Source organism: Felis catus, chromosome A1, assembly GCF_018350175.1.
Source record: "Felis catus isolate Fca126 chromosome A1, F.catus_Fca126_mat1.0, whole genome shotgun sequence".
NCBI classification, from domain to species: Eukaryota; Metazoa; Chordata; class Mammalia; order Carnivora; family Felidae; genus Felis; species Felis catus.
In genome coordinates this window covers 1,824,665-1,849,724 of record NC_058368.1, presented here as the reverse complement: position 1 = coordinate 1,849,724, position 25,060 = coordinate 1,824,665, and the positions used below count along the sequence as shown (strand labels likewise).

Here is a 25,060-nt window from a genome sequence, read left to right as displayed (position 1 = left end):
AGTAGCATTACCAGTACCGCATTGATGGTACCAGTGTGTTCATCCTAATCCTGGGGCCCCAGCTGCTCCCCTCTTCCATCCCTGCAAGAGAAGTGACCACTGTTCTGAATGTTGTCTATTCTCTTGCTTTAAAATTTTGGGAGTGCCTGGGTGGCTCAATCGGTTGAGTGTCCATCTTCAGCTCAGGTCATGGTCTTACTGTTGGTGGGTTTGAGCCCCGCATCGGGCTCTGTGCTGACGGTTCAGAGCCTGGAGCCTGCTTCTGATTCTGTTTCTCCCTCCCTCTCTGCTCTTCCCCCACTCACGCTCTGTCTCTCTCTCAAAAATAGATAAACATTAAAAAAAATTTTTTAAATAAAGATTTTGATCACTTCTATGTACAGGATGTATCGTTGTGTGAGTGTTATACCACAGTTTTTCTCTGTTCTGCTGTAAGTGAACTTTGGAGTTTCCCTTTTTTTTACCATTACAAACAGCATTACAGTAAACATTCTTCTGCATGTTTACTAGTATATACTTGGGAGAGGTTTTCTAAGGTACCTCCAAGTGGAATTTTTGGATGCTGGGATATGTAAATGTTCAGTTTTACAAGATAGTTTCAAATTGATTGCTGAACTGATGGGACCCACTACATGTTCAGCAGTGGTGTGTGCGAGTTCCCATTGATCCATGTCTTCACCATCATAGTTTTGCCAAACTTGTAAGTATATGATACGGTCTTGATTTGCTTTCCTGGGTGCTGATAATATTGAACATCTTTATATAAATATATGATTCCCATGGTTAGTCTTATGAAATGTTTGTTCAGTCCATTGCCCATTTCCCTATCAGGTTGTCTTTTTTCTTACTGCCCTTTTTTTTTTTTTTTTTTTAATGTTTATTTATTTTTAAGAGAGAGATACAGAGTGCAAGCAGGGGAGGGGGGCAGAGAGAGAGAGAGAGAGAGAGAAACACAGAATCTGAAGCAGGCTCCAGGCTCTGAGCTGTCAGCACCCGACATGAGGCTCGAGTTTACAAACTGCGAGATCGTGACCTGAGCCAAAGTCAGACGCTTAACCGACTGAGCCACCCAGGTGCCCCTTTCTTACTCCTTTGTAGACATTTTTCATATATTCTGTACACTAATTTTTTTTGTCAGTTACTTGTTGCAGATTTATCCTCCCGGTTTTGTGGCTCTTCTTTTCACTTTATGGTACCTTTTTTCTTATTCCTAACTTGGGTTAATGTTAGATTTACAGAAAATTGCAAAGAGTACTTTTTACCTAATTTCTTCTATCATTACCATGTTATATTATCACGGTACATTTGTCAAAACTAAGAAATTAACATTAGATGCATTGTTATTAACTAAACATTTAGTCTTTATTTGGATTTCATCAAATTTCTACCAGTTATTTTTCCTTTCTGGGATCTAATCCTGGACACCATATTGCATGTAGACTTTATGGTATTGTTTGATGAACAAATGTTCTTCATCTTAGTGGAGTTGAACTTACTGTCATTTCTTTTATTAGGAGTGTCTGGTTGGCTCAGTCAGTAGAGTTTGTGGCTCTTGGTCTCGGGGTAGTAAGTTTGAGCCCCATACTGGGTGTCGAGATTACTTAAAAAAAAAAAATGATTTGCATTATTAGTTCCTTGTTTCAGACACCTATCCTTCCTGTGTTTTCTTCTAAATGTTTTTAAAGTTTGCCTTTCATGATTTTACCATCTTAGAATTTAATTTTGAATATGGTATCAAATAAGGATTCAGTTTCCTTTTTGTTCTCATGGATAACGGATTTGTCCAGCAATATTTATTTATGTCTGTTTTTCCCCCGTTTTATTGAGAAATAATTGACATACATTCCCTTGTAAGTTTAAGGTGTATAGCATGATGGTTTGATTTACATATATGTGAAATGGTTGCCACAACAGGTTTATTAGTTAATATCTATCATCTCATAGAGATACAATAAAAAGACAATTTTCTCCTTGTGGTGAGAACTCTTCAGATCTCAAATAACTTTCCTGTGTATCACACAGCAATGTTAACTGTAGTCATCATGTTGTACATTACTTCTCTAGTACTTATGTATCTTATAACTCAAAGTTTGTACGTTTTGACCACCTTCCTCTAACCATTTACACACACACACACACACACACCCGCTGCCCCACATCTGCTAACCACAAATCTGATATCTTTTTCTGAGTTTGGTGGGGTTTTGTTTTTTTGTGTTTTGTGGGTTTTTTGGTTCTACATTTACATGAGATCATGTAGTATTCGTCTTTTTCTGACTTATTTCACTTGGCATAGTACTTCAGGGTCTATCCATGTTGTCACAAATGGTAGATTTTCCTCATTTTTTTTAAGTGGCTGGAAAATATTCCATTGTGTATCTATACCGTAATTTCTTTATTCATCTGTCGATGGACACGTAGGTTGTTTCCATGTCTTGTCTGTCATAAATAATGGTGCTATTAACATGGGGTTGCAGATTATCTTTTTAAGTTTTTATTTCCTTTGGATATATTCCCAGAAGTAGAATTGCTGGATCATATGGTAATTCTATTAATTTTTTGAGGATTCTGTATACTGATTTCCATAGTGGCTGTAGCAATTTATGATCCCACCAACAGTGCATAAAAAGTTCTCTTTTCTCCTAATCCATGTCATCATTTATATCATTTATTATTTTTTAAATCTTTTTTTGAAAAAGCTTATCCATTTATTTTGAGAGTGAGAGCGCGTGTGGGAGGGGCAGAGAGAAAGAATCCCAGGCAGGCTCTAATGGAGTGAGATCTTTGCTCCAATTTTAACCTCATTGTTGGTATATAGGAAACGTCACAATGGGGTTTTTTGTTTGTTTGTTTTTAATATCTGGCCACCTTACCTAATAACTATTCTAATAGTTCTAAGTTTAATCTCCTTGGATTTCTTTTTCTGAATATCACCTGCAAATAATCATCTTTTTTTTTTTTTTTTTTTTTTTTTTTGCTTTTCTTTCCAGTTTTTTGCACTTACTCCTTTTCCTTGCTGTATCAGCTAGGCCCTCCAGGTGTTAAATAATAATTTTATTAGGACTGCCTAGTTTACTCTTAAGAATGTCACCATTTAGGGGTGCCTGGGAAGCCCAGTCAGTTAAGTGTTGGACTTTGGCTCAGGTCATGATCTCACAGTTCATGAGTTTGAGCCCTGTGTCAGGCTCTGTGCTGACAGCTGACAGCCTGGAGCCTGCTTCAGATTCTGTCTCTGGTTCTCTCTGCCCCTCCCCTGCTCACCCTATGTGTTTGTCTCTCTCTCTCTCAAATATAAACAAACATTAAAAAATTTTTTTTAAGTTTTAAGTCATTTTGTGAAAAATTTACAAAAGAATGAAGGGGAAAATGAAAAGAATGTCATAAGATAATTTAATAAGGATTTAATATCTATGAAGTTCTCCCTACATATTCTTAAATATGCTGATTAGACCAGTCTGTTTTCATCATTCTTCACTTTTTCTAAAATCATTTAACAGTGTATAGTAAGTACACAGTATTTTTATTCTTTCTTAAAAAGTAAACATTAATTTCTGTTTGCTTAAGCATTATTTAGATTAAGTTAGAAAGATTTTAGAAGGTTTAATAAAAAGCTTACACATTTTTACTGCAATGTTTGATTAATTTTAGAATGTGCTCAGTCAGTGAGATTATTGAATAATTGGGAACCTTTGCTAAAGGAAAAACTCATAAAACTATTTATATGTATAACTGTGTAACTCTTGTTATAATTCCCATCTTCTTTCTCCAGCCATTTGTTTTATGAGTGTTCTTTCCTCTTAGCTTGATAAAGATGACATGGTGTACATGGAAGCCTATGACAAATTGCTGGAATCCTGGCTAACTTTGGTCCAAGACGACAAACATTTCCACAAAGGCTTTTTTACCCAACATGCAGTTCAAGTTTTCAATTCCTATATTCAGTGCCACCTCGCTGCTCCAGATGGCACGAGGAATTTGGTAAGCTTCAAGCTGGATTGTAAGTAAAAATGCATTTCATCGTAGCTCTATTTCGTCTCATTTATCCTATTATACATTGCATAATACTAGAAATTTAGGGGGACCATCCTCAGAAGATTCGCGGAGAGCATTAGAGAGCAAAAGTAACCCTGTTGTCTAAATGAGTTCATATTTGTGGGTGCTGCTTGTAGTTACCCCGTTTCTCTTCAGTTTTCAGTTATCCACCTATGTCTTCCTAGTTGTTGAGTGATATAAATGACTTCTTGCATACAAAGCTCCATGGATCTTAAAGATGTCAGATCTTTTCAGTGACAGAAGTTAAATTCTCAGGGGTGGGAGGTGGGTTGTGAATGCAGTTTGCTGTGTTTACATATGTGCACCATGGGGTGATACCTTCTATTTCTTGCTCTTCTGTGCCCCCCCCCCCCCCCCCCGCCACCTCCTTCTTTTGGAATGACCAGCACTGTCATTCCAGCAGGCTCTAGACCACTGGGTTGGCTCCGTCCAGCTCTCCTCCTTGTGTGAAGTGCTGAAGTTATTTTACAGTGCAACAGAAATGCATGATTTGTTGCACAAAGGAGTGCAGCTCCTCACTCTTTATTTCTCTCATTGATAATAGACTGCCAATGGTGTGGCCTCTCGTGAGGAAGAAGAAATAAGTGAACTTCAAGAGGATGATCGAGACCAGTTTTCAGATCAACTAGCCAGTGTAGGAATGCTAGGAAGGATTGCTGCAGAACACTGTATACCTCTTCTGACAAGGTACACACAGTCCAAAGAAACCCCATGGAGCAAATACTCTCTATTCACAATTCCCTGGAGAGCACTTAAAGTGTTTAAAGACTTTAAACACCCCCACCCCGTATCCCAGCACACTGGAACAAACGGACAGAAACATACTCATGGTTGCATTCCTTGGCTTGTACATTTGGAGCCCAGGCACCACAGCATAGATGGCAGAGAGATTGTGGAAAACATGGTATGAGAATGATTTGACCCATGTCAATAAAAACTTGGAATGACCAGTTTTCGAATGCCTGTTGTAAGCCTTGATTGTTTGTAAAGCAATGTTTTAATTCTATGTCATAAAGAATAAATCACAATTCCTATACTGCTATGAGAACAGCTGTGTACTACAATAAATATTTTCATATATGTGCTTTTGTGCTAACATCTTAATTTATGTTGTCTCATAAATGGAAATTATGTATACAGTTTGTTCTAGATCTTTGCGTATTGAACTTTATGAAACTTTGGGTTTTTTCCCCCCTTTTCAGCCTATTAGAAGAAAGAGTAACGAGGCTCCACGGTCAGTTACAGCGGCATCAGCAGCAGTTACTTGCTTCACCTGGTTCGAGCACTCTAGACAACAAAATGCTTGATGATCTGTATGAAGATATTCACTGGCTTATTTTAGTTACAGGTTGGTTGGTTGTTGCCTTCTGAAGTGTAATCGCCAACTGAGCAGTTTAAAGTTCTTATGTGTTAGAAGAAGCTTCATATGTTAAAAATAAGTTCCGTACATAGTGTTGGATGAAATTTGAATACAGATGCTGTATATCACAGAGCTAGGGATGCATTTTGTAAAAATATTGGCTGACATGCATATTTAGTGTCTGTTGCATACCAAATGTCTTATGTGGAATTCATTGCAGCCCAGTGACTTAGTACTGTTGTCAGGTTTCATTATTGTTACTATCCTCATCTCGCAAATGAAGAAGCTGAGAGAGAGTTTTAAGAACGTAGCCTGTGGTCACACTGCTATTAATTTCCGGAACCAGAATGCAAATCTAGGCAGTCTGACTTGTAGGGTCTTCTTTTATAACCATACTGTCAATGTTTCTGTGTTTTTAATAATCAAGAAAAAAAAATCTTAATTTTGGAAAAGGCACTCCCAAATATTGCCTTTGATATAGATAATAGAATTCCTGTTAATTTTACTGAATATAGTACTAAAAGTTATTAAAAGATAGTAGATTAAAAAGCCTACCTATCAGTATGAATTATAAAATTGGTGAATAAAATATTTGTCCTTTGTATTTTGAGAGTTCATTATCTGAGAAATAGTTTCTACTCATCAAACTTGAAATTAACATTAACATTTATAATTTACTTTTACATCAACTTAATATGTATGTAAATCAGATAAAACTGAGAACATTTATAGTGCAACTTGATAAATGTAGATTTGTTAAGTGTTCGTTTTTAATTTTTTTTAAACTGAAGGCTACCTCTTAGCTGATGATACTCAGGGAGAGACTCCGCTAATACCTCCAGAAATAATGGAATATTCCATTAAGCATTCATCTGAAGTTGACATTAATACAACACTTCAAATTTTGGGATCTCCAGGAGAAAAGGCTTCTTCCATCCCAGGGTACAACAGAACAGATTCTGTGATTAGGTAATATGAACTCTATAGCTGTGCTCTTGTAATTGATAATGTTTTAAATAAATTCTGAGTTGATGGGTAGATGACTCCTGTGTTGGCCACATTGTAAATCTGATACGTGAAAGAAAATAAAACTTGGAGAAGCCTTGAAATAAACAAGGATGGCAAGTACTCGGTATATTTAAGCAGTGCCACTCTGGTGAGAATTGACAGCTATATCCTGTACTGAGGAAAACACTTGTCAAATTATTCTGGATACAGTGTAAGTTTGAAGGGACATGTCCCTTGGCCATCAGAAAGCAGTGCTGATGTGGCACAGGTGCCCTAAATGAGTGAATCAAAGTCTGTGAGCCTCCTAGACACCAGGTGAACATTGGCAAGTTTTTATTGTTCATAAAGCTAAAACTACATTTCAGTGGCTTTCTGAAGGAAAACTATGATTCTTACCTTATAAAATTGAAGTATTTGTTCTGAATATGTGAAACTTGAGTGTCCTGTCAGGTAAAGTTAGAAGACAATTGTGTGCCTCAAATGAGAATTCACTTTGATCTTCCTAGGAGTAGTGCCAAAATTTTCATTAATTCTTAATGGTGAAATTAAGGAAGGATAAACCTAGACCGAATATCCTCCTACAAGTGGATTTAAAACCAACATTTGAAATTTCAGTATCTTTAAAGTTAAGTTGCAGGCAGATACACCAATAATGAAATAACACTGGTTTTTGTCAATTGCAGAATCAGTAACTCAAGCAGGGTGCTGTCCCCTTCATCTTTTTAATTTAATTCAAAAATACATGGATATCATTTATACCTGTGCAGTAGAAAACAGGATTTTTTTTTTTTAATGAACTATCAAGGAAATGTTTAGGAATTTATTTCCTTTATTGTTTTATTTTCTTGTTTGAAATAAAATACCAATGCTCTATTTTTGCAAAATTTTTATCTCTTCTTTTGGGGATTACTATAGGCGCTAGGTTAATTGCTTGTGAAAATCATTGCTTTTGCTTTGGTTTGATTCATGGTGAATGTTAATTTCAAAGGCAGCTCATTTCAGAGGGCTGTCATATTATATTCTTTGTCATATTTCTTGCCTGGGCAGTACCATCAGGTATGCTTTCCTTGTATTTTCAGTGCTTTTTCAATTTTTGCCAGTCTAAGGTATCAGTGTGGGAGCAAAATATTTTTGTATCTGAGAGCACAGACTATGGAGGGTTGGAAAACAAACCAAAAAAAAAAACCAAAAACCAAAAAAACACCCTATTTTTTTTTTAAGTCCAAAGAATTAATGTGAAATTGAAAGGCGTATGAGAGAAACATTCCTTGTTTGTAAAAAAAGTTCACATTTCTTGAAGAATTTATCCTCTGACAAATAATTAATTGAGTACCAGGTACTGTTGTAGGCATTTGGGATACATCAGTGAGCAAAGCAGACAAAAATCAATCCCCCTTTAAAGCTCCTTGTAGGAGAAAGATAATGAATGGATGAGAGGAAGGAAGGAAGGAAGGAAGGAAGGAAGGAAGGAAGGAAGGAAGGAAGGAAGGAAGGAAGGAAGGAAGGAAGGAAAAACAGTGTTAGAAGACTACGTGCTCTAGATAAGAAACTGAATAGGGTGAGGGGATTTGGAGCACAGATTCGGGGACTGTGTGTAATTTTAAGTAGTGTAATCAGTAACAGACTTCATTTGGAAGGTGACTTGTCAGCAAAGACTTGAGGTTGGTGAGGGAGGCCGTGAAGGCCTGGGAAGAGTATTCCAGGCAGAGCGAACAGGGAATGCTAAGGCCCTGTGGCACGTCTGGCATATTCAGGCAATAGTAAGAACTGCCATTGTGGGTTGAGCAGAATGAGGTGGAATTTTGTCAGGAGATCAAGATAGAAGGGAAAACAGAGGGATATCAGATCAAGGCTTTAGCCTTTGCTCTGAATGAAGTAGGGTGCTGTCGTAAGGTTTGAGCAGAACTGTGCAAAAAGATTCCTCTGCTGCACTGAGAGTAAACTATGAGGACAAAAATGGAAGCAGGGAGACCAATGAAGAGGCTAGTTGTAGTAATCCAAGAGAAAGATGATAGTGGTCTGAATCAGAGAGATAATAGCAGATGTGAGAAACTAACAAGCTCTGACTCATTTTGCAGACTTTTGGTTTATGAATGCAAAGGTAATTCAAGATTAATTTGTAGAGTATGGGAAACTGTGAGTGCTGTCTGAAATAGGAAGTATGTTTAGATACCATACTTAAGAAATTAAAGTAGGATTAGAAATTGGAAATATCGGGGGGCCTGGGTGACTCGGTCGGTTAGGCATCCAACTTCGGCTCAGGTCATGATCTTACGGTCTGTGGGTTCAGGCCCCACATCGGGCTCTGTGCTCACAGCTCGGAGCCCAGAGCCTGCTTCGGATTCTGTGTCTCCCTCTCTCTCTCTGCCCCTCCCCTGCTCACACTCTGTCTCTCTGTCTCTCAAAAATGAATAAATATTAAAAAAAAAAAAAGAAATTGGAATTATCAACAATTAAAAAATGTTTTGTAACATGTGTGTGTCAACTACACTTTAATGACAAAAATGTTTTGAGTTGTTCCTTCACCTCCCCCGTATGCCAGGATCTGAGGATACAACAGGAGTCTGATAAGAGGGATAGAGGAGCGCCTGGGTTTACCTAACCTGTTGGCAGGGGAAGGATCAGGGGGTGCTTTGGAGAGATTTATTTATTTAGGCAGATAGTTGAGGGATGCGTAGGAGTTTGCAACATGCAGCAAAAGGTGAAGAAGATTCCAGGCAGCGGCAACAGCAGAGGCCGAGGCCTGGGAGGAGAGCATGGCCTAAAGCAAGAGGAAGTGTGGTGTGGCTCACATGTGAACGTGGAGGGGAGAGACGTTTCCGGAGGTGGAGAAGTAGGGTTGGCATTGGGGATGGGGCGACTGAGGTAGGAGTGAAAGTGGTGAAGAACGTCGGAAACGGGCAGGTGGACCGGTCAGACGGTGGTAGCAGGATTGTACCGTGGAAGGTGGGTTCAAAGGGCGACCAGGCAGGTGAGGAAGCGTTTCCACTGGTAAAAGTGGGGGTGGAAAGAGTCAGGTGGCTGTGAGAGGTTCTGTCAGAGGCGGCCCCGTGGGATTTTGCTCGCCCAACGGGCTGTGGCAGTGAGGCCGCAGGAGCCCGCGCTGCTTTACGTTGCTCCTGCTTTGCCAGAGAAAGGCAAGGCTCTTGCTCGTTCTGAGTCTTAACGTGACGGAGAGGCAGGTGCGTCAAAGCGTGCGGTGCCAGATAAAGCGACGGTTCCGAATTGAGTGTGTGGTGTCGGGAGTGAATGACCGAGTAGCGGATGACAGGGACTTTACAGGTCAGGAGCTTTTCAGCCCTTTGCATTACGGGACTCAAGAAATCAAATTGTCAGCTAAGAGATGATTAAAAATAGTTTTTGATAGTAGATCTTCGTGATGTTTTGCATAAAACTAGGTTCAGATAATTGAGGAACCCTGTTATTTTAAAACTGCTTTTTCCATTTATGTGAATAGGTTTTCTCAGTGTTTCTATAAAAATGAAAAAGGAATCAAATCAAATTATACTCAACTCTGTCTCATTCTAAGAATAAGGAATTTATATATATATATATATTTTTTAATGGCTGCTAATTTTTTTTAAATAATTTATTTTTTAATTAGCCATTTTTTTTTCACAGATGCATGAACTAATTTGGAAAAACAAAATCCTGGTACATTAATCTCATTCACAAATGCATAGAATTTTAGTTTTATGTTTAATAAATTTTTTTAACTTTCTTAAATGTTTATTTTTTTGTGAAAAAGAGAGAGAGACAGAAGGAGCGTGAGCAGGGGAGGGGCAGAGAGAGAGAGGGAGACGCAGACTCTGAAGTAAGGTCCAGGCTCTGAGCTGTCAGCACAGCCTGACGCAGGGCTCAAACTCACAAACCGCAAGATCATGACCCGAGCCCAAGTCAGACATTTAACTGACCGAGCCACCGAGGCACCCCTATGTTTAATAATTTAAATTTGTGTTATACTTCGCTCAATTGTATACTAATAAGTCCAAAACACATTTTAGAACCAAGTCTTATGGTCACTGGGAATTTTTTAAAATGACTTTTCAATAACTAGACATTTGTTTCAGAGATGGATGTGGTATGATCAATAAAAATGACTATAAAAATGTATTACAATAAGATAACCTGTGGGGAAAAGAAATAAAAATTTAAGGAGAAAAAGAATGTATTAAGTTTCCAACTGTTAAAGAAAAACTTGTTTTTCAAATGGATGATGGTGGGTACCAAAACACTGATAATTAAATTCCTGTGCACAAATTTACAAAGTTACTGTAATTATTTAATTCAAATTCTGTTAGGCTGCAGATTATATCATTTCAAACTATTCTTACGGGAAAAATCTGATACTTTAACTTAAATGTAATGTGAGGTCCTGGAGTATTTTCGTTCATATCCACCCTAAAATAATTTTTGAAAATTTGAGCACTGGTAGGTAGTATAGGGAGTAGGTGTTATATAGGGAAAAAGGATGTTCTGGGGGTAGAAACTTAAAAACCTGTGTGGTTCAAGGGGAGAAATTATTTCAAAAGGATAGGGCGATAAATAGTATCTAGTACTTTCGAGATATACAGTTGGACAAAGAACTGAAATGTAAGATTTCATTACAGGGAGATACTTTTAGTCATCTTGAGAACAGTAAAGAGAAGTAGCAGAAGCCAAGGTTCAGGTGATTAGGATCCCGGTCTTGGCAGGACATCTATAAAATGATGTTAAGATGGATCCTTTCAATTACATCCTCAGCTTCTTTGCCTTTTAGCTCAAGTCAAGCTAAATATGTATCACTTCGGGTTCTCTTCTCTCCTACTCCCACCCCCGGAAGAAGACTTTCTAACTTCTCAGCATATCATGCTGTTATTAACACCACACAGCCGTATGAATTATGTAGTGTAGGAGAGGACAGTATGCACGCTTACGTGGATAACTTTTTTAGCAAGACTTGCATTTTAAAATACCAGTAAGGGGGCGCCTGGGTGGCGCAGTCGGTTGGGCGTCCGACTTCAGCCAGGTCACGATCTCGCGGTCCGTGAGTTCGAGCCCCGCGTCAGGCTCTGGGCTGATGGCTCGGAGCCTGGAGCCTGTTTCCGATTCTGTGTCTCCCTCTCTCTCTGCCCCTCCCCCGTTCATGCTCTGTCTCTCTCTGTCCCAAAAATAAATAAACGTTGAAAAAAAATAAAATAAAATACCAGTAAGAATCAAGTTTGTTAGGAAGTATATAGGAGTGTCCAATTTAGAGGCAAGATTTAATGTTCAGAGCATTCTGGGTAAGTTAGTTACCAGACCCTCCACCATAAAATAACAAATGTATCAAAATAAACAGTGCTAACCGTGGAGTGAAGTAGTGAGGAAGGGCTGCAGAATGTAGCCTTTACTCTGAACTTTTACTTGTATGTATCTGTCCAATGTGAAAAATCTCTGTGGATGGTAATGCTGAGACTTCCACAGAAGGATGTCTCTACCCATGACTGAGTCTTGTTTCCTGCTTCTGAAGGGTCAGCAATGAACGGGGACTTTCATCCTGCTGATGAAAATTTCAAGTTATAGCCTGGCCTAAATTCAGAGAGTTGAAAACAGAACAAAAAGGACTTTTCAGAAGCAAATATTATTAGACGGCCAAATAAATGGAAGAATAAACGACTTCTTTTTTATGCCTACAGGCTATTATCTGCTGTTCTCAGAGTTTCAGAGGTTGAATCTCGAGCAATAAGAGCAGACCTCACTCACCTCCTAAGCCCTCAAATGGGCAAAGACATTGTTTGGTTCCTAAAGCGCTGGGCAAAGACTTACCTCCTGGTGGATGAGAAACTATACGATCAGGTCAGAATATAAAACTGGCTTTGTTTGGATTTATGAATTCGACACTTGTGGAAATGAGAATATTTTTCTTGGTGATTTTCTCATCGAGATGTAACTAAGAGCTGAACATCTTCCACATTGAAGAGAACTGTATGAACGATGTACGATTTTAATAACTTTCCTTAGAGCACATCGTTTGATTCAGCTTATTTTGACCATATTAATTTATAGATTACTAGTGGGAATGGATTAATTTACGTTCTTTGTGTTTGGTATGAACACCATGTTAGTGTGTTAATGAGAGTAAAGTTAACTCACATTGGAAGATGTCCGTGGATTGAGGAGGTTTTATTTTGGACTCCCAGAAATGAATGCGTTTATAAAATTGATGCAAAGTAAACGGTACTCCAGATTTAGATGCTAACTTCAGTTTGATTTTTCTGTGCACTTCTTTTTAAGCTGATCTTTCTGACCTTAAAATTTTTGTTTTCTCCTTTAAGATAAGTCTGCCATTCAGTACAGCATTTGGAGCAGATACAGAAGGTTCTCAGTGGATTATTGGCTACCTCTTACAAAAAGTCATCAGTAACCTCTCAGTGTGGAGTAGTGAGCAGGACCTTGCAAATGACACTGTGCAGCTCCTTGTCACTTTGGTGGAAAGAAGAGAAAGGTAAGGTGATAATTGGAGGCTGATTTTGTGTGTGTGTGTGTGTGTGTGTGTGTGTGTGTGTGTGTGTGTGTGTGGTCTTTCAAGTGGCAAACAGTTACATGGTCCTAAATGCAAATAGACCCTGCATTTGGGAGCAATGTGTTTAAAAAAAAAAAAAAAGACACAGTCAATATCATATTATTGCTATGAATGTAAATAGAGCTTTCTCATGGTACAGTTGAGGATTGCTTTGGCTATTCAAGGATTGGCATCAAAGACTCTTATGAGAAACATGTGTTTAGTAATTTATAGTTTTAAAAACATTTTAATACACTTTAGTAGTCTCATTTAATTTTTTCAGATATCCTATTATTCTGTTTTAAAGATGAGAAAAACTTGGGGCGCCTGGGTGCCTCAGTCGGTTAAGCGTCTGACTCTTGATTTTGGTTCAGGTCATGATCTCATGGTTCATGAGTTCGGGTCCCACATTGGGCTCCACGTTGATAGCACAGAGCCTGCTTAGGATTCTCTCTGTGTCCACCTGCCCCTCCCCTGCTTGTTTTCTCTTTCTCTCTCTCTCTCTCTCTCTCTCTCTCTCTCTCTCTCTCTCTCTCAAAATAAATAAACCTAAAAAACAATAAAAATAAAGGTGAGAAAAACTTGATAATTTAATAATTTTGCAAATTAAGAGTTTTAGTGTTTTCTACAACAAACTCTGGAAATTTTTCCTCCTCTATCCCTCCCTCTGTGTGTGTGTGTCTCTCTCTCTCTCTCTGTCTCTCTCCCCCCATCCCCTCTTTCTTTTTTGTTATTTTTGACAGAGAGAGAGAGAGAGAGAGAGAGAGACCACAAACTGGAGAGGGACAGAGAGGGAGGTAGGGAGACACAGAATCTGAAGCAGGCTCCAGGCTCTGAGTTGTCAGCACAGAGCCCAGTGTGGGGCTTGAACTCACGAACTGTGAGATCATGACCTGAGCCAAAGTCAGACGCTTAACCAACTGAGCCACCCAGGTACCCCAAACATTTTTCTTACTATATAGGAATGTGATTGTTATTACTCTTAGCATTGACTGTTATTTATTGAGTTCTTGTAACTTACTGTACTGTTTCAAGCATTTCATATATAGTATTTTATTTAATTTTATTGTAACTATTTAGTTATAGTGTACATATCAGCCATGAGAGTTAACGCTGTTATTACTGTTGTTACCCTGTTTTACGGATCTGGTAACTAAATAAGAGAGTAAATAAATTTTACATTGTCAAACAACTAATGGGATTTGAGCACAGACTTGTGTGACTCCAAAATTTATATCAGTTTACTATATACTGTACTTTAAAAACTAATTAGGGGCGCCTGGGTGGCTCAGTCGGTTAAGCGGCCGACTTCGGCTCAGGTCATGATCTCGCAGTTCATGAGTTCGGGCCCCGTGTCGGGCTCTGTGCTGACGGCTCGGAGCCTGGAGCCTGTTTCGGATTCTGTGTCTCCCTTTCTCTGCCCCTCCCCCGTTCATGCTCCGTCTCTCTCTGTCTCAAAAATAAACGTTAAAAAAAATTTTTTTTAAACTAATTAAATTCAGTTACCTTCCATTTTTGTTTACTCGGTATACACGCAGTGTAAAGTAATACGTCTTTTGTTTTGTTACTTCGGCTTCTAGAGCAAACTTAGTGATTCAGTGTGAAAACTGGTGGAACTTAGCCAAGCAGTTTGCAAGTCGAAGCCCACCTCTGAACTTCCTGTCAAGTCCCGTGCAGAGGACACTGATGAAGGCTCTTGTCTTGGGTGGTTTTGCACATATGGACACAGAAACCAAACAGCAGTATTGGACAGAGGTAATAGTTTCCTTTATTTGGATCGGCCTTCTTATGTTTTACCCTATGTGGTGGCATAAAATACTCTGTGGAGACAGAAACATTTCAGTCATACCTTCTCTAATGTTTTTCCCTTTATAATGGAATAGGTTGAAGCTTATTATTTTACAAATACCATCTTATAATTTGCCCATATCTGCATATGTGATGACTTTGTCAAACGTTCTGTAGTATGGGCACATTTTTGCCCACAACTCAAATGAGAGCCTAAAGAATCAGTGAAATATCCGCTTCTGTTGAATGAGGAGGTGCAAATTATTATTATTAGTTTGCTAAGGCTGCTGTAACAAAGTGCCACAAACTTAGTGGAGCAAACAACAGAAATGTATTGTCTTGGAGTTGTGTAGACCAGAATCCAACGTCTAGGTGTTGGTAGGTTGGTTCCTTTTGAAGGCTATCAAGGAGAATCTGTTCCAGGCTTCTTGCCAAATTGCTGGTGGTTGACAGGTAGGCTTTAGTGTTCTTAGGCTGTAGAAGCATCAGCGTAATCTCATCTTCACATGATATTCTCCATGTGTGCATTTCGGTGTAAAGATACCAGTCGTTGGATTAGCGGCCCACCCTAATTAACTCAATTTAATTATGTGTGCAACAACCCTGTTTCCAAATAAGGCCACATTCTCAGGTACTAGAGATTTGGACTTCAACATATCAGTTGCGGGGGTGGGGGGGGATGCATAATCAACCAATAACCACTGTGAACACATTGCATTATGTAAGTTAGCTTTAAGTCAGGAACCAAGAGGTATCAGTATAGGTGGCTGGCCTATAATCCTTGTGACTAGAGTGCTCTTAATGTCTGAGAAGGGACACAGTAACAGAATTTGGCAGTCATCTGTGACTTCAGACCAAAAGAAAACCAGGCTGACCATATATTTCTAGTTTAAACAATTGTATTATCATATGTATAGCTTTAGAATTAAGATATCTTCATGAATATGCATGTTCACTCAGGACAGGACTGATTTTCTGAAGTTATGCTCTATGCCAAGAGAAATTTGGAAAGGAGAAAAACAGTCCAGAGCTGAATGTAGAACAGTGTTTGGCAAATTGGAGCCCACGGACCAAAATCGGCCTGCTGTCTCTCTCTCTAAGTAAAGTTTTATGGAAACACAGTCATGTTCAATTGTCTGTATTTTATCTATGGCTGCTTCTGTACTAAATTGTAATTGGATAGTTGGGCCAGAGTTGACATATTCTTCAAAGTTGATACTTACTCTCTGACCCTTTGGAGACTTAAATTTCATCTTTTTGAGGGGGGAGGTTAATCCACTGGAAAGAGATGATGATAGTGACAGAATTCTGTGAATGGCATTGACTAAGTCATGTTCCGTGATTTGTGGTTTTTGGAACCTAAATTACTTTAGAAAGTGAGGTGATAGCATGTGCTGATTTGCTTTTCCATAAATAATACTTTTTCCACTTTCATGGGGTAATTGACATGCATCACTACGCAAGTTCAAAACGTGTACAGCATAGCGGTTTGACTTACATATATTATGAAGTGATTACTGCAAGAACTTCAGTCAACATCCACGATCTCATATAAGTACAATGAAAAGAAACAACAAAAGAAAATTCTTTTCTTGTGATGAGAACTCTGAGGATCTACTCTTTTAACAATTTTCCTATCTGTCACACAGCAGTGTTTACCTATAGTCACCATGTTATACGTGACACTCCCAGTACTTAATTTATCTTACAACTGGAAGTTCAAATCCCCCTTTTCCCACCTCCCCCCACCCCCACCGTAGCAACTACAGATCTTTTTCTGAGAGTTGGGATTTTTTGTTTGTTTTGTTATTTTATTATTTTATTGTATTAAAATTCCTCATCTAAGTAAGATCATATGGTATTTGTCTTTCTTTGTCAGACTTACTTAACGTGTACCCTCAAGGTTCATCCGTGTGGTCACAAATGGTAGGATTTCCTCATTTTGTACGGCTAACTGTATGATTGCATATGTATCACAACTCCTTCCATTCATCCATGGATGGACGTTCAGGTTTTTTTCATGTCTCGGCCATTGCAAATAATGCTTCAGTGAACATGGGGGTGCAGACGTCTGATTAAGTGCTGTCTTGGTTTCCTTTGGATATATTCCCAGCAGTGGAATTACTGGGTCATATGGTAACTCTGTTTTAATTTTTTGATGGTCCTCCTCACTGTTTTCCTTAGCGGCTGCCCCAGTTGACAACCTCCACTAACAGTGCACAGGGGTCCCCTTTTCTCCACATCCTTGCCAGCCTTTCTGTCTCGTCTTTTTGATGGTGGTCATTCTAAAAGACCTGAGGTGATGTCGCCTTGTGGTTTTGATTTCCGTTTCCCTAAGGACCAGTGTACTGTGTGTTCGTTCTTTCTGTAGGTTAGAAGTTACGCGTCCCCTCGTGATGGGGAACATAGCCTGTAGTTCCGATCATTGTTTGCGGTGCTTTCAGAAATGTTTTAGAAGGGACATCTCCAGGTTGAGGGAGTAAAGCTGAAAGAAAGGGATCGTGGGAATTAAACTTTTAGAAGAATGATGCTTTAACTTGACAGGTCCTTCAGCCACTTCAGCAGCGATTCTTAAGAGTGATAAATCAAGAAAACTTTCAGCAGATGTGCCAGCAGGAGGAAGTCAAGCAGGAGATCACGGCCACGCTGGAGGCCCTGTGTGGCATTGCGGAGGCTACCCAGATTGACAACGTAGCAATTCTTTTTAATTTTTTGATGGACTTCCTTACCAATTGCATTGGATTGATGGAAGTTTACAAAAATACCCCAGAGACCGTCAATCTCATAATAGAAGTTTTTGTGGAAGTTGCACATAAACAGATATGCTATCTTGGAGAGGTAAGCACTTTCTAATTTTTCCTCTTTCGGATTAGAACTCCTGAAAGTATAACAAAGTAACAGACACTTTCCTTTAAATTCTGTGAATGTTATCCAAAGGAGTTTTCAAAAAGACTTCAGAACTTTTCAAAAGAACTCAAAATCCAGGGGAAGGCTTATTGAAGGAAAGTCAGTTCTGACCTAAAACTGTTGGTAAAACCAGTAATTTCTTTGAGATATAGTATTTTATTCAGTCAAAACCATTCAGATGAGGCGTGTTTGATAAGACAAACAGAAAAATTTAACCAATTTCTGTCTGTTGAAACTCTTGAGGCTCAAAATTTTAAGTGACAGTTTGTATCTTTGCTTTATAAATCAAATGGATAATTTAGACAAGCTAAATTCTTTTATAATCAGTAACCACAGGTACACTTTTTACCCTGTTTAGAAATCATTTAGAAAGCTGTTTTAAAACTGCCCTAAAGGAATATATTTGTATTTGTCTGTGGATTAGCATAAATCTTGTTTTAAATCATTTCATGTGGGTTCCTGAGTTGTAAATCTTTGTTGTTGTTGCTGTTAGATCAAAGGCACTTGCTCAAAAGTAAGGTTATTTTATAAATGTTACAAATGTAGCCATAGATGCATGACTGAGAGGGCAGGCCGTTGCCATTCTGATATTTAAGACCATGGTTTGGTACACTTTGCTTTTGCAAGTTAAACAGTTTTAAATCTGAAAATAATAAATAGTGTACACAGAGGTAAATAGCAGAAGTAAAACAGTTCTGTTGCCAAAATCTTATTATCTCTCTAGTACGTATTATCAAGTGAACAAAAAAAATGGATGTCAAATTTTGTTAGAAAACTGCTAATTTTTAAAACATAACTGCAATCTTTAATGCATGCTGTTTCATTTTTTTGTTTTATAAGAGTTATAAGAGTTTAATGTTTTATAAGAGTTTCAAACAAGTGTTTGAGCTACTGTTGGGATCCAGACTAAATTTATTAGATTATAATTTCAAGTTTCTTTTAGGGTTGATATTTTTTCCCAACTAAGTATGATTTATGCACGTTCTCTTACAGTCCAAAGCTATGAACCTGTATGAAGCCTGCCTTACTTTGCTGCAAGTATATTCTAAGAATAACTTGGGGCGGCAAAGAATAGATGTTACAGCAGAGGAAGAACAGTACCAAGACCTGCTTCTCATCATGGAACTTCTCACTAACCTTCTGTCAAAAGAATTCATAGATTTTAGCGATACAGGTAAGGTGAGGTGTGAGGGTTTTAAATTTTGTTTTACTTATCTTTTTTGTAAAGCAAAGGAAGATAAAACTAAGTAAATAAATAAAGGGGGGGGTCGCCTCGGTTGCTCAGTCAGTTAAGCGTCCGGCTCCCACCTTTATGAGACAGACCCCACATAGGTTTCCACTCCCAGCGCATGCCGGCTTTTGGGATTCTCTCTCTCTCTCTCTCTCTCTCTCTCTCTCTCTCTCTCTCTCTCTCTCTTTCTCTGCTCATGCACAGTCACACACTCTCTCCTCTTTCTCAAAATAAATAAACGTTAAAAAGTTTAAATGTTATCATTTAAAAGTCATTTTTAATGTAATGAGTCAGAAGTATTCATTAAAAGGGCGTCTGGGTGGCTCAGTCAGTTAAGCTTCTGACTTCCGCTCAGGTCGTGATCTCACGGTTTGTGAGTTCGAGCCCCGCTTCGGGCTCTGTGCTAATAGCTCAGAGCCTGGAGCCTGTTTCTAATTCTGTGTGTCACTCTCTCTGCCTTCCCCCACTCACGCTCTGTCTCTGTCCCTCAAAAATAAATAAACATTGAAAAAAAAATTTTTTTTAACTATTCATTAAAAATTTTCATTGCTTCAGGGCACCTGGGTGGCTCAGTTGGTTAAGTGTCTGACTTGGGCTCAGGTCATGATCTCATGGTTTGTGAGTTCGAGCCCTGCATCAGGCTCTGTGCTGACCGCTCAGAGCCTGGAGCCTGCTTCAGTTTCTGTGTTTCCTCCTCTCTCTGCCCCTCCCCTGCTCATACTCTGTCTCCCTCTGTCTCTCAATAATAAATAAATGTTAAAAAAAATTTTTTTTTAATTCCATTGTTTCATTAATGATTGCAGTGAACTGTTTTTCATTAGGCTTTGGGTTTGATAGATGTTTGTGGATTTTCCTCATTTACCTATTTAGGTCTTAGGAGGATTCTTAATTTGTATGCATTTTATATGGATTAAGGATAATAAGCCTTTTTAATATTGGTAGTTATTTGTTAACTACCATCTTCTGTAACATTTTAATTTCTGTTTCCCCCCATTCCTCTTCAGCATAGAAAAATTTCACACACCTAATAGATAAAATAAATATTACTGTGGAAATTATTTAACTCACAGTATAACTTCCTTGTGAGTAGATTCGATTCTACTTTTTAAAACATGAAGCGTTAGTTTCCATCACTGTAGAATAATAATGTGAACACGGAATACTGCATCAGAGACCCTGACAAATGAAATACAAAGGGATGACCCAGGGCCAGATTGATCAGCTGTCCACTCATAGATATATTTTGGCTTAGGGGTTTTCATCTTTTGTTACTTTCTCACAAAGATGGGAATACGTGTAACTCTGTAGGTTTATTGATGTTGCAATTCTAAGACTACCTTTTTGTCTTAACAGATGAGGTGTTCAGAGGACATGAGCCAGGGCAGGCGGCAAACAGGTCTGTGTCCGCGGCTGATGTTGTTCTGTATGGAGTGAACCTCATTCTGCCCCTGATGTCACAAGATCTTTTGAAGGTAATTGAAGACAGTGAATGTGAAAACCCCAACCGTCTGCTCGGAGTTCAAAGATGTTGTAGACAAGAATACACCTCTGATTTAATTAAGGAGGTATAAGTACCTGCTTGTCTGTTAAGTACACACGAAAATCAGAGGCTCTGGTTCCCATTGTGTGTCATTTATACTCACACATGCAGCTCAGTACGTGGTTCGTGCCCTCATTTAATCCTGCCCCAGAGTCCTGTCTTCACTGATAATTAGCGACAGAAAAAAAACTGGTTCTTTTAGAAACTGAATTCTGATGTTAGCAGTTTTGATTCCCTCATTTGTCATTGAGCAAATTAAGTTATATGTTTAGGTGTATTTGTATTCCACTCGTGCTTTTGAACGTCATTCTCTGATTTTAAGGATTGAGCAGCAGAAGGCGTTTTCCAGCAACCCCATGTAGAAATGGGATGGTAAGAAACCAAGACTAGCGGTTTTTAAATTTGTGTGCATTCTGGCGACGTCCTGTCTCGGGGTCATCAGTCAGTATTGAGGGTGGGGTGGTGACGAGGCTGCCCTTTCTTCCTCCTTTGGTACCGCAGAAGAAGGGAGTCTCTTTCGTGAGTTGTCACGGAGGGTGAGGGTGGGGACAAAGACATGGCTGGGAAGGAAGAGGGAGGTGTGTGCGTGCGCATGTGTGTGGAACACGAACGAGGTAGAGTGGGAGAGGGAAAGAGAGGTCGGTCGTGGGAAGGAAGAAAATAGCGGTTGAGAAGTGGTTAGAAGTCGCATTGAGGAGTAGGAGGTGCTGTCAGATTCCCACAGAGTAGGCGGGGACCACATGTGTCTCTCCTTGAGCAGTGTCTTTGGGAGATGATTGGTGACCCGTGAGCTGAGTGTTCATGTGGCCACCAGTCGGATGGGGAAGTTTCCTAAGCTCTGTATATTGCTTTCTTTTAGGGTTTTTTGGTTTGGTTGTGAGGGGTGGGGGGGGGTTCTCATCAAATAAACCATTACACATTTAGATGTGTATTTTCTTAAGAATTGCTAAACTGTAGATTGCCTACTTTTTACTTCAGTTTTCCAGGACTGTCCAACCAACTTTTAGAAGTGTGAAGAAGTGAATACTCTATTTCATGCATAATCCTAATCTGTATTACCTTCTTGTATTTTTCTAACATGCTGGAAATCAAATAAACACATTTGCAAAAGGGTTTTAATTATAGGTCATTTGATTGTTTGAAATTTGGCTGCTTTGTCTACTTTTTCAAGGTAAACAAGACTATCTGGAATTGGCGATAGCTGTTATTAACTGTCCAGAAGATAATTGCTTCTACTGTACATTATTTTCATGTTACTAAAATATTTCCTTTATTGAAACATTTTTATATTTAATTAGATCTTTATGTTTTCTATACATCTTGATTCTTTTAGAGAAATTATATTTACAAGTTTATTGGTTATTTTATTGCATTAATGAAAATAGAAATTAGATATCATTAAGCATCTAAATATTTAATATTTCTTTTTCAGTTTCCAACCCTTTGTAATCAGTACTACAAATTAATCACATTTATCTGTGAGATTTTTCCTGAAAAAATACCACAGCTTCCTGAAGATCTTTTTAAAAGTCTGATGTACTCTCTAGAACTAGGCATGACATCATATCCTTTAAATGAACATCATTATCATTTATCCCTTGGGGGGAAAAAAAAATCTCCCAAAGTTTTAAAAACTTGTATTTTTAAATTTTCCTTTGTGTTTAGTTTTATTTCATAAGAAAGCTGTCGTCTAACAGCCCTAATTCTGTGTTTCTCTTATTAGTTCACCTCATCTTGTCCTCCGTTCACAGATCAATCCCAAAGGCTTTTGGTGCCTGGTCCGAAAGTCACTCTTTCATTAAGAGCCCCAATTAGTAATGTCGTCGACTGTTGTTGAGTCTCTGATCTCAGCTGCCCGGTAGTAGAGAATACTAAGGCTTTTTATCAGTTGTGTGCTCATGATCAGAAACACATCAGAAATCTACAGTCCGAGACCCTCTCCGAAACACTGGAAACCTTTTGTCGTGTAGCTCGCAACCCTGGAAAGACATATTGCACACTAGGGTACTCACTTAACTGTGGTCATTCCTAGAATTTGGTAATAGCCATGATTTTTTAATCTTTTATAAGTTAAATACACCTAGTCTGTTCCTTGACCTTCATGATCAGAATGAGTTCGGAAGTTTGCCAGCTTTGCCTGGAAGCTTTGACGCCATTAGCTGAGCAGTGTGCAAAAGCACAGGAAACAGATTCACCACTTTTTCTAGCAACACGGCACTTTCTAAAGGTAAGATAGATGTTCGGCTGGCATGTCGCGAAGCTGTCTGCTTTAGTACAGTTCGTGCCTGCAAATCTTCATTCGAATGAGGCAACGCTTACGTCATTCGGAGGGCAGGAAAGAATTACTTTCTGTTCATTGTGCTTTTCTGGAGACCAGTTCCCTGGACACCTTATTCTCCGCTTGTGTGTTCTTGAAACCTGACGTGGCAAATGTAACAGTCTGGTCATTTATGATGGCACATGTCACAGCAAGGAATAACCTCTGTTGTTATAAATCCTTGGGTCTTTAAAAAGCTGTTTTCTTCCATTTTCAGATTTATTTAATAAATAAGAGCAACTACCACCCCTCTTTGTCTTTTTTGGATTAGACACAGGATGGGAGATTGTACGATCATCATGTATTTTTATTTAGAGGTTTTGTATTATGTCCTTTCAGCTGGTTTTTGATATGCTGGTTTTGCAAAAGCACAACACAGAGATGACCACTGCAGCCGGTGAAGCTTTCTACACGTTGGTGTGCTTGCATCAGGTACTGGGCACAAGTCTCTTCGTTGGGTCTCTTCCCTTTTTTTTTTTTTTTCCAGCAAGGAGATTGTTTGTGCAGATAGTGGGCCTTTGATACTCCCAGTTCTTAGAGAATCTGTGACTCAGTGCTTCAATTGCTTTCAGTGAGGGCGTATTTCTTCATTTCCACATTAGCTCTTCTGACAAGCTGTTTGTCAGTGAATAAGCACTTACTTTCCCTTCTCCCCTGTTCTGAATCATCCTTTGCATTGATCACTGCCCTAAAGCTTGTCCTTGTAAACAAGTGTGCTTGGAACCAAGAATTAACATGAAAGAATAGTAGAGGCACAGTTTCTGTCCTTGAGGAACTCACAGTTTTGTAAGGGAGACCAGACGAAGAAGACTGGGGACCCAGAGGATCTGCCTTGAGAAAGTGCGGAAATCAACAGTGTATTATTTCCTGTCATGGTAGGGAAAGTGTGTTGCTTCATATTATACTACGGAAAGGAGTGTATTGTTTCAATTTATTTTGTTGAGCCTTTAAAGACTCGGAAGCACGCACTCGTTGTTTGGGGTTAACGTTATGGGAGAAAAGTTAACGCTAGCTCACCTGTCCCTTCCCTATTCTGGTAGAGTAGGTGCCCGTGAAGTGTATGAGAAGAACCATATTAGATCATCAGCTGCCCCAGTTTCCCAACACTCCTTTCCCCAATTTTTGGTCTCCCCACCCCCTAGCACATGCACACATCCCAGCATGACTAAGCAATTGACTTTTGTTAAAAGCTTTGCCTTTTTTTCCCCTTAAAGTATATAGAGTCCATTGCATTTGCTGTGAGTGGCACTCAGGGCTTGATTTTATTTACCTTTTTGAAGAAAGATAGGATTTTGAGGCCTTTTCATACAACTTAAAGATTCCCTTTGTGTAGACTTCCTATACCATCTACGCTCCAAGCTGAAGGTACTCTGGGGCTTGAGTTCTTGCTGTCCTCTCTGCACATGGTGCCCATCTCAGGTCTGTGGGCTTTCTGTGTCATTTTACTTCCTTGTTGCTTGCTTGGAAGATAGATGTCTTGTCCCCATATGTATAAGCCATTGCATTCCAGATGCCTTTAAACAACAACAACAACATATTCACACATTGTAAAAAAGGGAGCAAGGCGTTAGGTTTGGCTAGCATGAGATCTGCTGGTCTGGTTCCAGAGGGACCACCATGTCTTTTGAATAGGGAAATGATTTGGAGTTTATACTTACTCTTCTGTGAGTAGGTATGTCTCTTGGATAGGGCATTTAGGGTGGCCACCCTGGTTCCCGGCTTGTGTTGTGGGTCAGGGATTGCGTCCAGTGCCTTACTCTTCTTTTCCAAATGCAATTAATATTTCATTTCACCCTTTGGTCCATTATGATATCCCAAGAAGCTAATGAAAAATAGTGTCAGACCAGTTTTTGTTGTTTGTTCGTTTGTTTTTTAAGAGAGCTTATCTTAGAAAGCTGTTTTGGTTGAATGTTCCTTAACCCCACACTCTCTCTTCTGTATAAGGCTTTATTATAAGGGGCATTAAAAGTAGAAGCACTACATATCTCTCCCCCCCCCCCATGTTCCTATATTTATTAGGTTCCTTTTCCTGCCCTTTCTCCCAGAGCCACTGAGTCCAGTACTGGTTTGGAGGTACGTCTGCACCTTCACCTTGAGAAAGGACTGAAATATACCCCTCCCCTTGTGTCACCCCCTCCCAGACAGCTCCTGTCTGCCTTGTACGGGTCTGCTGTCCTCAGAGCTGTGTGGACAGGGTGCCTATAGAAAGCCCTGGGAAATGCTTGAGAGTCAGGTTGCAGACTTAGACTATGCATAAAATGCAAAATAAATATGAATAATGTGGTTGAAAAATAGAGAGGAGACAACAAACTTGGTAATCACATGGCTTCAGG

The 25,060-nt window shown here is 39.1% G+C and overlaps 1 protein-coding gene across 6 annotated transcripts in view; it reads left to right on the top strand.

Moving 5' to 3' along the window:
• The window catches only part of XPO4 (exportin 4), a 116,263-nt gene that overhangs the window by 85,361 nt on the left and 5,842 nt on the right, over positions 1-25,060 (top strand). For 5 of the 6 annotated variants that reach the window (XM_019816971.3, XM_003980253.6, XM_019817077.3 and 2 more), the window contains 13 exons: positions 3,802-3,978; positions 4,598-4,740; positions 5,256-5,401; positions 6,205-6,382; positions 12,079-12,238; positions 12,718-12,887; positions 14,525-14,699; positions 17,277-17,570; positions 18,633-18,813; positions 20,224-20,342; positions 21,843-21,973; positions 22,520-22,637; positions 23,067-23,159. In XM_019816971.3, the coding sequence (XP_019672530.1) occupies positions 3,802-3,978; positions 4,598-4,740; positions 5,256-5,401; positions 6,205-6,382; positions 12,079-12,238; positions 12,718-12,887; positions 14,525-14,699; positions 17,277-17,570; positions 18,633-18,813; positions 20,224-20,342; positions 21,843-21,973; positions 22,520-22,637; positions 23,067-23,159 (2,085 nt within the window). The remainder of the gene's footprint in view (positions 1-3,801; positions 3,979-4,597; positions 4,741-5,255; positions 5,402-6,204; positions 6,383-12,078; positions 12,239-12,717; positions 12,888-14,524; positions 14,700-17,276; positions 17,571-18,632; positions 18,814-20,223; positions 20,343-21,842; positions 21,974-22,519; positions 22,638-23,066; positions 23,160-25,060) is intronic. The other variant, XM_023249438.2, reaches the window with a different exon arrangement.